At 39.7% G+C, this 15,473-nt stretch overlaps 1 protein-coding gene across 5 annotated transcripts in view; it reads right to left on the bottom strand.

Annotated features, from left to right (window-relative positions):
• LOC125454778 (tyrosine-protein phosphatase non-receptor type 14-like) overlaps positions 1-15,473 on the bottom strand; it is a 278,893-nt gene that overhangs the window by 35,136 nt on the left and 228,284 nt on the right. For all 5 annotated transcript variants that reach the window (XM_059648575.1, XM_048535977.2, XM_059648573.1 and 2 more), the window contains 3 exons: positions 5,834-5,897; positions 3,643-3,721; positions 805-2,276 (listed from right to left, as the gene is read on the bottom strand). In XM_059648575.1, the coding sequence (XP_059504558.1) occupies positions 805-2,276; positions 3,643-3,721; positions 5,834-5,897 (1,615 nt within the window). The remainder of the gene's footprint in view (positions 1-804; positions 2,277-3,642; positions 3,722-5,833; positions 5,898-15,473) is intronic.

Genomic DNA, 15,473 nt, shown 5'->3' on the forward strand with positions numbered 1-15,473 from the left:
AAACCCTCGTTAGACTACACATCGAATATTGTGTTCAGTTCTGGTTGCGTCATTATAGGAAAGATGGGGAAGCTTTAGAGACGGTGGAGAGGAGATTTACCGGGATGCTCCCAGGACTGGTGGGCAGGTCTTATGAGGAAAGGCTGAGAGAGCTAGGGCTTTTTTCATTGGACTGAAGAAGGATGAGAGGTGACTTGATAGAGGTTTACAAGATGATGAGGCATAGATAGAGTGGATAGCCAGAAGCTTTTTCTCAGGGGGAAAATGACTATTACGAGGGGGCATAATTTGAAGGTGTCTGGACAAAGGTATAGGGGAGACGTCAGAGGTTGGTTCATTACACAGAGAGTGGTGTTGGCAGTGGTAGTGGAGTTAGAGACTTTAGAGATTTTTAAGCGACTCTTGGATTGGCACATGGAGGATAGCAAAATGTAGGGTATGCAGGGTAGTTTGATCTTTGTATGATAATAGGTCGGCACAACATCATAGGCCGAAGGGCCTGTACTGTAGTGTACTGTTCTATGTTCTATATCACCAACTTTAAGGGAATCATAATATGATTTTTTTTCTGCAGAAACACAACATACTGAATTCTCTGTTAATAGAAATAATTAAATATCTCTTCATGCAATAAAAGATATTTTATAATCTTTAGCTATGCAATATGGATATGAGTCATGGTATCTCTAACCCTTTGTGACTGAAATGTAAAAGATATAATTAATCAAAACTAAATTCTAAACCAGCTTTTTTTTTCTAATTGCATAAATATACATCATTGATATTAAAAGTAAAAACAATTACCCTCAACATGATTTCCCTTTCCACAATGCTGTCTTCAGTAGAAAACAGTTCTGATACAGGTCTTTCTTTGACTGGCTCCTTTTTGACACGCTCTTTCACACTGGTGAGATCAGGCTCAGAAATGGAAGGCCCGAGTGAAGACCCATTAAGTGTCATCTGTTCATTACGTGAGAATGAATCCAGTTCAGGACCTGGCAGTTTGGTCCTGATAATAAAGTCTGAAATTTTAGCTTGTTCCTGTCTTAAGGCTCCATTGCTTATACTTTTTTTGTTTCCTGGGTATTCAGGAGGGGGTTTGTTTGGTATTTTTGCCAATGCTGCCTGCAGCTGGGCTCGATAGTCCATATTGTCATTAAATGTTGGTATTTGGACATCATAGTCAGGTGTGTCTTCTTCATCTTCACTTTCACTGCTGTGAATTAGCATTGTGGCATCTGACAAGGTCTTCTTGTGATGAAACGAAGGTTGCTGTTGAGCCTCTTGGACCTGGTCATCTTGACACCGTTGGTCACGCATGGTGTTCCTACGCTGAGGGACTGAAGCACTTAAAGTTTTCAGTGCCATGGCCTCCATACCCCGTACCATGTTGCTAATTACCTCTAGGCTGTGGCGTTTGTTAACAGCTGCATGATGTTTGGCTGTTGTGAGGGGTTCACTGACTTCCTGCAAGGACTGATGCACGACAGGTGAACTGTCCTCTTGAAATGTTTTCACAAAGAGCTGTACTCGTCGACTGACTAAATCAGGGCTACTGCCACTAACATACCTATGGCGGTGACTGGCAAGGTCTGGTGTACTGGTGGCAGGCCGAGGACGTGGATACGGAGGAGGCGGTCTACAAAAATGGTTTCTTAACATGTGGGTAGTACTGTAATTCTGAGTACCTTGTAACTGCATATTGGCAAGCTCTGGTGTGCTTACTGTGTGTGAGATTGCACTATTTGCTGTCCGGGTAGATGTTGGATGGCTGGCATTTTGTTGAGCAGAAGTGGCTACAGGTTTGTTATAACTGTGCTTTGACCCATATCGAGAGGGATATTGTGATCGCTCCCTGATCTCCGGTTGACTGTAAACCATAGGTTCTGGCTGATTGTATGCATGAGTATTCCCAATATTAAGATTTCTCAATGACTGACTTTGACAATCCATATGAATGACGCCTCGTTTCATTTGCCTCATTACAGTCTCATAGTCAGGCGTAGGCCTGTATGAGGGCACAATGATAGCACTGTGCCTGTGGCTGGGGATGTAATCTGCACGCATGATGTCACTTCCAGGAATGCTGAGGTTAGAGGACACTGGCGATGCCTGGATGAAGTTCTGTGAATGATTCAATGAGTTCATGCTAGAAGCACTATACACACTGCCATTTGGCACAGTTCCATTCATGTAATTATATTCCATTGGACATCTGTCCAAACTAGACTGAGATCTGCAGTAGAATCTTTCCTCATTGCCATGGTAAATACTATCTAAAGTAAAGCATAGACAGTTAAAAATTATGATTAAAAGACAGCAATTTAAAGCTTTACTAATTCAAAGGTCACAGAGATGATATCTCAGTCTACAGTAAAATCACTAGCTTTATATACTCAATCTGTGCCACAACATTTATTGTGGGGGGGAAGTTAGTACACAAATAGGGAGGATATACTTTGGCTGTACAGGGTATAAATGAGACCACATCTGGAGTCCCGTGTATAGTCCTGGTCTCTCTACTTAAGCTAAAATGTAAATGTGAGGAAAGCATTTCAAGAAAGTTTACTAGACTAATACCTGGAATCATTAAGTCCTCATATGAAGGAAGGCTGGACAGGCTTGGCTCATATCCATTAGACTTTGGAAGAGTGAGAAGTGACTTGATTGAAACATTGGATTGATGTGGAGAGGACCGTTCCTCTTGTGGGAGAATCACTGGTTAAAAGTTAAGAGTTGTCCATTTAAGACAGAGATAAGGAAAATTGTTTCTCTCAAAGTGGCCAGTGTCTTTGGGACTCTCTTCATCAAAAGGTGGTGAAGGCAGAACGTTTGAATATTCTAAGACAGAGGCAGATAGATTCATGATAAGCAAAGAGGTAAAAGGTTACCAGGGTAGGAAGGATTGTAGGGTTGAGGTCAAAATCAAATAATGTTCTTACTGAATGATGGGGTTGGCTTAAAGAGCCGAGTGGCCTATTCCAGATCCGAATTCCCATGTTTGTGTGTAATAAAACATGCTTATTTCCACAGCAGCTGACTTACGGGTAGAATTCTTCATATGCCAATGGTCTGAATAAGGCATCGTCTCGTGATAATTGATGCCAAACGCGTATGCTCAATGCATTTACACAGTCAACTAACAATATACATTTAGAATACATAAAACAGAAGAGAATAAAGCTAAACAAATACTTAATTCAAAGGCGGCTTTGCACCAGCAACAACTGATGCAATGAACATGAGACCAGTCTTTCCAGTAATCCAATTTAATCCAGTCACGCGTTCTTTCCTTTTCTACCTTTTTCTCCACCCACCTTCCAAAATTATTGCATAATTAAGACTGAACAAAAATGATGAACATCACTGAGTTATTTTGATTGCCATTCAATTGCAGAGCATCAACAAACCCAAAGGACTGTGAATGCTGGAAATCAGAAACAAAATTGAGATTGCTGCAAAAACTCAGAAGGTCTGTTGAGAGACAGCAGAGTTTCGGGTCCAGTGACCCTTCTTTGGAACCGTAACAATAAGCTTCATCTGGGCCATAACACTGGCATCCAGCACTGTTCCAACAGTAATGTCACCACTAGAAATAAGCCAAGATATACTAGATATTTGGCAACAAAATAAGAGAAGTACCTTGCGAGGTGTTTGTTTCAGTATAATGCTCTCCATATTGAACGTGCATTGGTGACATTATAAATGGTTGTTGCCTTGGCTAAAATCAAGCAATAAAAATTGTATGAAAATGAGAAACAGCACTATTTGCACATAAGCACATTAGGACAGCGATTAATTTCATATTGTAACGTCTTTCAGAAGCAAATATGAAAATTGACAATATTTAACATTAAACACTTTTGAAAATTAAATCCATTGTACTGTCATAATATCAAAGGTGATCTCTCTCTTCCCTTAGCCCTAATGACATTAATGTTTGAAATTAAGTTGACAGGTTCGCTACGGTTCGATAAATTGTGAGCTGGATGGGGTTCTTCATCTATTGGAAACATAAAACTGCTGAAACAGGACCAAAAGCGAATCAGAAATTGAGAAAAATTAGAATGTTATTTCTTGGAAGATTACATATTCTTGGAACCTTCAATGTAAGCAAACATAATGTGTTAATTGCTAGAGGGTGAATTTCCTTTCCATTTCTTTTATTCCATTGACATAACTTTGGTAAAAATCCCACAGAAGTGCCATTAATACAAGTAATGCAGCCACAAATGACTTTGGCCTTCCCTAGCTCAGATCAATTAGTGAGTGGACAAGAAGTGAATCCTATCAGATTCACCATGTCCTGCGGAGAAATTTGGACAGATGCTGAACTATAACATTTTTAATATAAACTACCAAGCTGGTGAGGATCATGAATTAACAGAAGCACTTGACTGAAAATTGAATCACACATTTGTTCTCTGATTATGATGAGAACAGCTGCTTAAAATCCAAAGATGTGATTTTAAATATTATCCAGTCTTACACCATTGGTAGAAATTTCTGGTAATACATAAATCAGCACAAATTTTGAAACTGGAATTTACTAATGCAAATAATTTCTAGAGAATCATGAGCCAAGGATGGGGAGATACAAGAACTAATTTTGTTAAAAGTCTTGTTCTGATGATTCATTTGGGAAAGTTAAGTAAATCATTGAGTTAAATAAATCAAGAGCTCCCAAATTAGCAATCCCAGTGCAACACCTAATATGCATGCTTATTGAAGCTACCGGCAAGTTCATGGGAAATTTGTATCAATCACGATCAAGTTTCAGAAAACACTACAAGTGGCTGGCCCAGATTCCCGAAGCAGGGCAGATTGTAGAACAGAAGGAAGTGGTGGAAGGATTTCTATTGAAACGAAGCAAGCACTGGATCTTTAATTTAATATGGATACAGGAGAAACAGGAGTTGATTGCAAAATAAAGTGCTTTCCACAGACTGCCTTGGTTTAGTTGCCAGGCACTGAGAATATTGACCACAGATTGTACAGCACATTCTGTGGCTAAACACCAAGTGGCTTTAAGCCTCCCTGCACTCGCTTCATCATTTGAATTCAAAGGGCTCAAAATCTGTTCCAGGCATAAACCATGGACTCCAATGCTGTTGGGATGGGTGGCAGGCTTCCACTGTGAAATGGGTATCTGCTCATCCCCACCACCACATCTGGCTCTTTGGTGCTGGTTTCAGGCCAGTAAAACAGGCCTTTATGTGTGCCAAATCAATTGATCTCAGCAGAGATGGCAGGATAGGTGACTGCAGTACCCCGAGTGAGGAAGGGTAAAAACAGGCGTTTCCGCTTATCCTGATTTGCCATTCAATTAACTGGGCAGTTAACGAAAGTTGCCCCAAACAGGTTCATGCCATTTTGATACCATCCCTTCTGACATATTTAGCAAATAAATCTTATCTTAACAAGACATAATAAAAATATTCATCATCTTATTACATCAATATTATCTGCCTTTTACTTCTTATTAACACAAGAATCATAGGTGAAATCCTTCTTAGAATATTTTCCAGTAAATTAAATCCAAAGAGGATCAGGAGACAAACTAACTGAAATATAAAACAATTTGTGAGACAATCTTTTAATGTAGCAAAAGGAAAAAAAAACCTGATATTTTCTAAGTGTTTATGTTTAGAGAAAAAGTAAAAGAAAACAACATCTAAACTCCTGATGCTTACAACATGAGAATTATCTACAGGATTGTGTGTACAGGAAATATTTTACAAAATAAGATATAAATTAGAAGGTTAAATAAGACCCTGTTTAATTAGTCATTGCTATCCAATGCCACATATAGTACTGGTGACAGTAAGCATACCAAAGATGATCTGCTCCATGTGGGTTGTCTCCTGATTGGCGTCGGGGAACATGACTGTGTTTGTCTGTGAGAAAATACCATTAAATATTAGCAGTTCAAGAACAGAACTTGGATAATCCTTCTCCTTGAGGGACTTATTGCTCGGTTACAAACACATGCATCGTAGATTGCAAATTTCCAGGGAAAGAAAGCCATTCTTCACACTTATATTCTTAGTGCTCAAAATACAAAAAAGGTAGCTTTGACACATAATTAAATGTCTTAAAAAGTTCATCGACAGGATGCAGGCATCAATGTCATTTATTATCCTTCACTATTTGCAGAACCGAGTGCTTGCTAAGTTATTTCAGAGAACAGCTAAGAGTCCACACATTGCTGGACATCTGAAATTACAAACATATCAGCCGGGCAAGGACAACCATTTATCCTCCCAAAAGGATAGGAGTGAACTAGATACATTTTTTAAAGACATTTGAATAGTTTCACAAGTACCAATACTGTAATTAGTTTTTTTATTCCAGGTTTATCTAATTAATTGAATTTAAATTTTCCAGTTGCCTTATTAAGATTTGAACTCTTAGTCCCAGATCATTAAACCAGGTAGCTGGGTTAGTAGTCCAGTAACATGACCACTACGCTGTCATACTCTTGTAAAGAAATATACCAAGTATTAACCTTTAGAGATCATGCTCCAATGGTCTTTCTTAATCAGTTTGTGCAGAGAAACCTTTGTGTACTGGTGAACAATATAACTTTTCTTTTAATCAGCAAAACAAATACCATGGTCAAGTGAGCCATTTTCCTATTGCTTCTATTCTACAGATCCTTTTGTTATGGCAAACAACAACAGGAAATTTCTTTTAATAGGTCATTGCAAATGTTATAAATACAAAATTTCACAGCTTTTAAGACATTAATACGTGTAATATGTCTTACTGCGTTCTAAGGCACATTATTCTAGTAGGCTGCACCAACAACCTGGGTTTTTGATTCAAAGATTTTACAAAATGACTAGAATCACATCGTTAAAATGACACAAGCATTCTTGCAAGTACCACTGGGTACCTGCAGCTAACCTTGTACCAAAACCAAGACGTTGAACCATTATCACTTAGTGATAATGCAAGAATGCAAAAAATTAATGTGTAGAGCTAGATTACAGGCATATGTAGTACTATAATGACTGCTTAAATTCTCACATTGATGTCTATATGAAGCAAGACCTATTAAAGTTCCCCTGCTTTAGTGCTATAATGGGTTTTGGAATTTATTGAATCCCAAATCTGAAGTTTTAATTTTAATCAAAACTGCCTCGCAATATCAGGAAGATGCAGGTCAAATGCCTGACTTACTCTCCACTGAGGTTCAAAACCAATTTTGTTCAAGACGTTTTGAGACTTAATTCTGCTTTTTGATTTTTGGGAGCTACTCAGGGTCATACAGCATGGAAATTGACCCGACTTTTCCATTTACAGAGGTTCAGTTTTTTTGGTCTCACCAACTCCTTCATTAGATGGTACATAACCAATGACGCCCCAAAGAAGTGTGGACAATCACTGTGTCAAAACTGTTAGCAGCAATGATTTCTGGTTCCAGAAGTTGCTGGTACGCATGCATCTCAGAGGTCATGCAGAAGAATTAAAGATTACTGGGAATGCTGGCAGTCACGTGCTAACATTACCATCTGTACTTGTGTCTACCCCTTGCAGGGTTTTCTTAAAAATTGACTCACAGGACATTTACATCACTGGCTGACCAGCACTTATTGGCATCCCTTGTTGCCCTTGAGAAGGTGGTGGGGAGCTGCCTCCCTGAACTGCTGCAGTCCACGTGCTACAAGTAGATCCACAATGGCTTTAGGGAGGGTGATGGAGGGAAGGGATGCTTGTAGATATGTACCAAACAAGAAGAATGCTTTGTCCTGGATGGGGTCAAACTTCTAGAGTGTAGTTGCAGCTGTATCCATCCAGGCAAGTGGGAAGTATTCTATTACACTCCTGACTTGTGCCTTGTAAACAGTAGAGAGGAGAGTCAGGAGATGAGTTATTCACGGCAGCATACATAGCTCTGACTTGTTCTTGTAGCCACTGTGTTTATCTGGCAAGTCCAGTTGAGTTTCGGGTCAATGTTAACCCCCAGAACGTTGACAGTGGGGTATTCATTGATGGTAACACCATTGAATGTCAAGGCGAGGTGTTTATTGTCTCTTATTGGAGATGGTCTTTGTGTGGCATTTCTGAGGCAAGCATGTTACTTTCTAGTTGTCAGCCAAAGCTTGGATATTGAAGAAAGCAGTAGACTCAAAATGTCGATTCTCCTGGTCCTCTGGCGTTGCCTGACCTGCTGAGATCCTCCAGCTCCACACTGTATTGACTTGGATATTGTCCAGAACCTGTTGCATTTGAACACGGACTGCTTTAGCATCTGGAGAGTTGTGAATGACGCTGAACATTGTGCAATCATTGGCAAACGTTCCCACTTCTAACAATATGCTGCTGGAAAGTTTTTTGATGGAAGCAGCTGAAGCTGATTGGGCCGAGGATGTTACCCTGAAGAACTCCTGCAGAGACGTCCTGGAGCTGAGATGACTGACCTCTAAAAGCCAAAACCATCTTCCTGTGTGTCAGGTATGGCTCCAACCACCACAGTTTGGTCCCTGACACCTATTGCTTCCCGTTTTGCTAGGGCTCCTTGATGCCACGCTCAGTCAAATGCAGCCTTGATGTCACAGCTGTTCCACTCTCACCTCACCTCTGGAATTAAGCTCTTTTGTCCGGGTTTGAACCAAGGCTGTAGTGAGGTCAGGAGCTGAGTGGCTCTGGCTGAACTGAAATTGAGCGTCACTGAGCAGGTTATCGCTGAGTAGGTGCTGCTAACAGCATGGGTAATGACACCGACCATCACCTTACTGATGATTGAGAGTAGACAGATGGGGTCAGGTTGGATTTATCCTGCGTTTTGTGTACAGGCCATACCTAATTCACTTTCCACATTGCTGGGTAGAAGCCAGTGTTGTAACTGTTCTGGAAGAGCTTGGCGAGGGGAGCTGCAATTCTATCTTTAGATAGCTAAGTAGCACAAATACCAATGATTTTATACATACAAATATTTCTAAATCTTTCAATTTGGAATCTAGAAAATTTTAAAAACATTTTTGATAAATAACACTCCTCATTCTGTATTGAGAATGGGATGGTGGAAGCACCTGAATGACACAGGTATTGAATCCTTCAAATTATTTCAGACTGCAGTCTGGAACTGGGCAATCTAATTAAAATTGGCCAACTAATTGATTTTGAATGAATTTCAAACATTTTCTTAGGTAATGTATCAAATAAACATCACAGCCATATTATGACCAGCCTCCTCCTCCAAATCAGTAACACATACATGTCTCTCTTCCAAATCTCAGCCTCGATTCTCTCAGAAGCTGATTGATTCATTTAAATCTCTTGAACCCGTTTTGCAGCCCTAAAATAATTAATGTCATGTTGGACACCGCTGCATCTTTATTCCCTTAAGCGAAATGCTTTGCATTATCGTTTGTTGATCTTTACAAGGTATTCCAGAATGCCTAGACTTCTTCTCTGTCTTATTTTTGGTTACAAATTGTATCTTTCTTTCTTTCTCTCCTTCTTTTCCAATAGCATTGGGATAACTGCTCCACTTATAGCTGAAGCTCAGACTGAGCACCAATCTGAGAGGGTCTGACCCTTGTTGACAATCATCGACTCAACAAAGACTGAGACTTCATCATCTTGGTTTCACTTTCTGATTCTTATGCTCTGCCTTCCACAGGATTTCCACAGATTGGTAATGATGCGACCAAAGTCCACCACCTCCAGGATTTCTGTCACCCAACCTTGTCTCTTGTCCAATTAAAGATCCTGGGGCTTGAAGAGCAATGGAGGGGGAATCTATGACTGGAGCAACACGAGAGGCAGAAGCTGTGATTGGATGAGGTCCTCCTCTCAGATTCTGTTACTCTCACATAAGCAGACTACCCTTTTCTATGTGACTGTCTCCTGAGATTGCTTTCTCCTCAGTGTTTTGGGGATAATTATGCCCACTCCACACATGCATTTGCAGTGTTCTACTCCAGCTGAATTTATGCTTCATTTCATTGGCTTTTAGGCTCTAGTTATACTTTTAACATATTATAAATAGATAAATCCAAGAAAATTAAACCTCAGAAAAAAGCACATGCTATTAGTGGTGTTAATCCTAAAGACAAGGTATAGTTAAATTACAGGGAGGTTAGGAATGTGGAAGGAATGCTTACATGTAGGTAGAGATAGTGGGAAATTTCTTCTTATCATCATATTGAATGTTAAAACCAGAACTGAAAGCAAGAATACTTTCTGATTACAAGTGCCCATTTGTGGGTTCTTTCTCAGCAACCATAAATCATTAAAGTTACAAGTGTGAAATGGATACAAGAACAATGAATCAAGAAATGTACAGTTCAGAGACGTGCAAATGCACAAAACCCAACTTGTGATAGATGGCTCAAACATTAATCCTGTGTTAGTCAGAATTCCAAGTGATCTAAGAAATGAAAGTCGTATCAGAAATAATGGGAACTGCAGATGCTGGAGAATCCAAGATAACAAAAGAAGGGTCTAGGCCCGAAACGTCAGCTTTTGTGTTCCTGAGATGCTGCTTGGCCTGCTGTGTTCATCCAGGCCCACACTTTGTTATCTAAGAAATGAAAGTGATTGCCTCAAAGAATTAAATTCAAAGATAACTACCAAAGTGTAAAGAACTCAGAAATGTTTATTATGAAGACCGAAATGATGTGTTCAGTGGTTTCCTCTCTTTTCCCTTAGGCCTGTTGCCCAAACCTGCAACTCTCATTTATGTTTAGTTGCTGCTTCATCTCCTTCCATGCCCTCTGCACGGTGATTCTGACTGTGACAACTGCCTCTTATTTCCTTCACAATGTACTGCTGATCACTCAACTTCACTTCCTGTTGTGATGCTGGCCAAATATTGTAATTAGCTTCCTTTCTCCAAGAATTGTATCATTCTCCTCCATGCGTGCCATCATCCCCAATATATTAAAAAAAACTATGTTTAGTCCCTCTACTTTGCTATCTAAATGTTCATCCTGAACTCCTGCAAGTTCTGATACCACTGAACACCATTCTTACTACTCAACTTCTTGTCTGAATTGCTCTATCACTGCCCCATGCCTCTGAAATGACCAAAAGTCGTGAATCACATTTTCTGTGACTATGACATTTAACAAATGTGAGCCACATTTCCCTGGAGCTAAGCAGCTGAAAGAAGGTGGGAGTTTCCAAATCCAGCATACAAAGCACTCTTCTGACACTTCTTATGGGCCAAGAGCAGCAGGAACACTTCCCCGAGTTATCCTCCCAGACCACGTTCACCAAATGTGATCTGTTCCCCTCCAATCTACTGAACGCTGATGTAACATTTTAAACTCCACCTATAGCAATATCCTCTGCCCTCTAGCTTATGGCATTTTACCCAAAACCTTCTATCCCGACAGTTAACCAGTCTTTCAAATCGAACAGGTGACAGCTAAAAAACTGAGAAAAATCAATAGGATGAGGTGTGGTCATTAGGTTTAGCAGGTTCTCAGCATTTCCTAGCAGCTAAAAGTTGCCTGTTTTCTCCTTGCTAAGTAGTGCAAATAGTTACTCCAAAGTTCTCACTGAGATTTTCCTCTATCCTCTATGGTGTGCAGGGTTGCAGGATATTTATTCACGTTACATTGGGTTTCTGACCTGGCAAAAGCTATGGAGAAATCTCCACAATACTGGTTTCAAATTATCTCTTGGTAGTGTGTGCCCTGGGGCATGCTCCTCAGCTGACACTTAAGTCACGACGTCCAAACTTTCAACATTACTTCTGAGGGAAGCCGCAACCATGTACAAAATATCTATTTTGCAAAATCTATTGATATTTCTTCTTTATCTGAGAGCTAAAGGGAGAACATGCATTCTTACAAGACCTGAGCCAAATGCAATTCCTAGAACAGAAAGCAGATTCAGTTCTGTACTCAGCCAAACTCCAGAAAGTCATGCTGCAGTTACTTTTCCTGAAAGTATTTCACAAACAATAGTTAGAACCTACAGAATGAACAAAGTAAATGAACTGTGATCTGCATTAATTGCTTCACTATTAAATTGGTTCTAATTGTATGACTCCTGCTCAACAATTGCTCTTAATGTGTCATTTCCCAAATTGAAGCTAGTGCTTGATCGTAATGATTAAGTCAATCCTGATTTAATGCCAATTAAATTCCTGATTCAAGGTAAATTCCTGATTTACCTTAATTTCAATAATAGCTTAAAACTTGTTATGTCGCTTATTTGAAGCACAGCTGTTAAAAATAGTTTCATGATCCGGTTACTTTGAATCCACAGCACTCAAACAAAATCAGCCTGAGATAATCAATTCACCAGGACACCAGTTCCAGCATGGTTTGAGTGAATCCTGTCCCAGTTCAACAGCTCTCCTTCTACACCCATACTAATACCAGTGCTTCATGAACTGAAAATCATCCTTCTCACAACAATCTCTGAGCCAGACATTTAACTCCTTGGCTTTGCCTGTGGCTCCAATAGTAAGCCTGAAATTATGACCGTAGACATTCTGCTTTTCAGTTTAGTTCCTGACACTTAAATTTTGTCAGAACTTCTTTTCCAGTCCTATCAATGTCATTCGTACCATTGTGGATGATGATACCTGGACATTCTCTCTCCCACTCCAAATTCCATTCCAGACTAGAGGAGATATCCTTAACCCTGGCAGACAACATATCCTTCAGGTCTCTCACTCTCAGTTGCAGAAAACAGTATTTATCTTTCTAACTAAACTGTCTCCTACAACAACTCTGTTCCTATTTCATCCTGGCACCTGAGTGGCTCCATGCACCATGGTGCCTTGGTCAACTTGCTCTTCCTCCCTGCAACCAACACTCTCATCCATACAGCTTGAAAGTTTGGTATCTGTTGAACAATTATAGGGTCAAAGGCTTCTCAAAGGCTGTTGCTTGGGTCCCCATATTTGCTTGACTTACAATCACACCGCCTGCCTTTAATCACAAGCCAAGTTTGAATTACTTAATAAGGACTGTATCTTTATATTTTTCTCTATTGTTGATTGTGCACTGAAATAGTAACAGGGCTGTTTTAAAAATCAAGGATGGTGGAAAGGAGTACTGCACTTTTTCAAAGCAAGACACTCATTTTAAATGCTGTTTATACTTTAGTTTGTTCGAGCAGGAGGAGTGGTTAGCTGGAGCCAGGAGATGAGTGTGAAGGGGGATTAGCTGGCAACAAGAAGCTGATTGACAACTGGTCACTACTCCATAGACAAATGATAAAGACCTTATGCCTGTAACAACTGGGAGATTGGCTCCCAATTAGCAGAACAAATAGTTGCTCAGAAACCATCAAACCTCCAGAAAGGAGGGTGCTGTCCCTTCTCTATAGCAAAAATCACTTGGAGCCTAAACAAAGCCAGTTTATTTCTCTCATAAATTGCTGTAAGCTGTGGCTTTTAACCAATAAATCAGAAACTTTGTAAGTATAAGTCAGTTGGGCTGTGCCTCCTGCAAATATGTAAGTGGGTTTTGAGTTTTAACTAGCAGAATTATGTATCAATAGTCCATATGTGTATCTAAAATTTATTTATTTGAAATATATAGTCATTGTTAAGTACAGAAACCTGGACCATGTTTTCTATCAACCTGGGTCGAGAAGATAAGTAACCTGGAGAAATTTTCATACTTGCAGATCTGTCTACATGACAGATTGGCCTGGAATCAATTTTTTTCCCCTAATTCACAACTCTCAATGAATCAAGTGATCCCTTACACTAGCTTCTATTATAGCATAATCTCCATTCTAGTGTTATCTGCAGGAAGCCCTTTCCTTTTTGTCCTGTAATTGCTGGGAAACTCAGCAAGTCTGGAAGCATCTGTGGAGACACATTTGAAACTCATTCTAAAAAAGGGTGACTGGGCTCAAAATTTTAACTCAGCCTTCTCTTTGCCGATACTGCTAGGCCTAAGTTTCTCTCACAATTTGTTTTTGTTTCATATCTTAGGATTCACCATTCTTTGTTTTAGCTTAAGTATTTGGATTACTTTTATAAATCGTTTAACATTTGTGATTACTCTGGGAATATCTGGGCTTGATTTCCAACATTCTACCCCAGCGAGGTGTAACACTAATCCAACGGGGAGCAAAATTTCCAGGTAATGTCTCCCTCCCTGATCTGGCATCTAGGACTCCAACTCAACTCTGATTGGAAGTTGCTCAAGCTGCAAATATGCATAGATGCTGGTCACCTTGGTGACCAGAAACATCAAGATGCTGCAGCTGCAACACATCACTTATCTTCCCTTTTCTACCAGTATTTTCTTTGTTGTAAATTAAGTCACTCTATTTTCCTCGTTCTTTACACTTGAAGAATCCCGACTCTGAACACTTTATAATCTTTATTTCCTTTTCCTAAGCACTGGTATAGTGTTTCGTTTAAGTTTAGCTGTAGTGGTTGATAGGAACATAAAATTTGAGGAAATTATAGTTAAAAACTATGGATCAAGAGTTTCCTATTAACCAAGGTAACTGTTTGGTTTTAACAATAGTACTGGCCAAAATTACATGTGATCCCCAAAGTAAGAGTACAAGTTCAACAATACGATGTAATAAAAATTAAATTTGACTGATTGGACACTGTTACCCAACAGCCTCATCTATTGATTAATATAGACTCATCAATCTCAATAAACAGCACATTGAATATTTATCCTAAGCTGCATTCCACATTTCGTCTTATAAAAATGATGAATGGTTTGCAATAAAAAAATCATCAGGAAATCATCAGCTAAACGCTCGATCATAATGCTCAATCTCAAACTGGTGACAATGAAGGAAGAATTCTTCTAATATTAAAAACAAGGGTTAATTTATTCCAGGAGACAGGCTCCTGTCAGTTGACCCAAAAGTTACTAGGATTCTCTGGGGAAGAAAGGTGAACTGCAGAGTCATCCAACTACATGGTTGAGACTGGGTCATTTGCTTCCCTAACCTTCTGATAAGATTCCTGATACCTGCAGACATGTCACTCAAGGAGAGGGGCTGATAGTGAAGTCTGAGGGTCGTAATCTTTAGGCGAATCGTCTAAAGGTATTTGTGGAGGGATGTATGTTGGCATTTTTAAATTCAGGATCAGTAGCTCGTTTTTGTGCATGTTCAGCGTTAGGGGGAATCTGTGATCTTCATGAGCCTGACTCAAGTACTTTCACTGGCTGCTGATTGTGGATTTAAAGAGCCAACATACCTCCCTCATAATCTACTTTTTGACTATTCCCCTCCAGATTACGACCCTCAGACTTCACTAGTCTCTCTCCTTCTGTTCTACATCCTTGAGACCATACCATCAGACCAGCCATTCAATCCGTCCTCAGTGGGATGTGAGCATCTCTAAATGAGCCTGTACTTATTGCATATGCTTCAATTACCCTTCAGAAGAATCTAGTAAGTTTGCTTCTTGGACCACTACAGTCCATTTGGTGTAGGTAGATCCACAATGCCCTTTGGGAGGGAGATCCAGGAATCTGAACCAATGACACTGAAGGAACAGTAACGTATTTCCG

The sequence above is a fragment of the Stegostoma tigrinum genome, chromosome 9 (assembly GCF_030684315.1).
Source record: "Stegostoma tigrinum isolate sSteTig4 chromosome 9, sSteTig4.hap1, whole genome shotgun sequence".
NCBI lineage: Eukaryota > Metazoa > Chordata > Chondrichthyes > Orectolobiformes > Stegostomatidae > Stegostoma > Stegostoma tigrinum.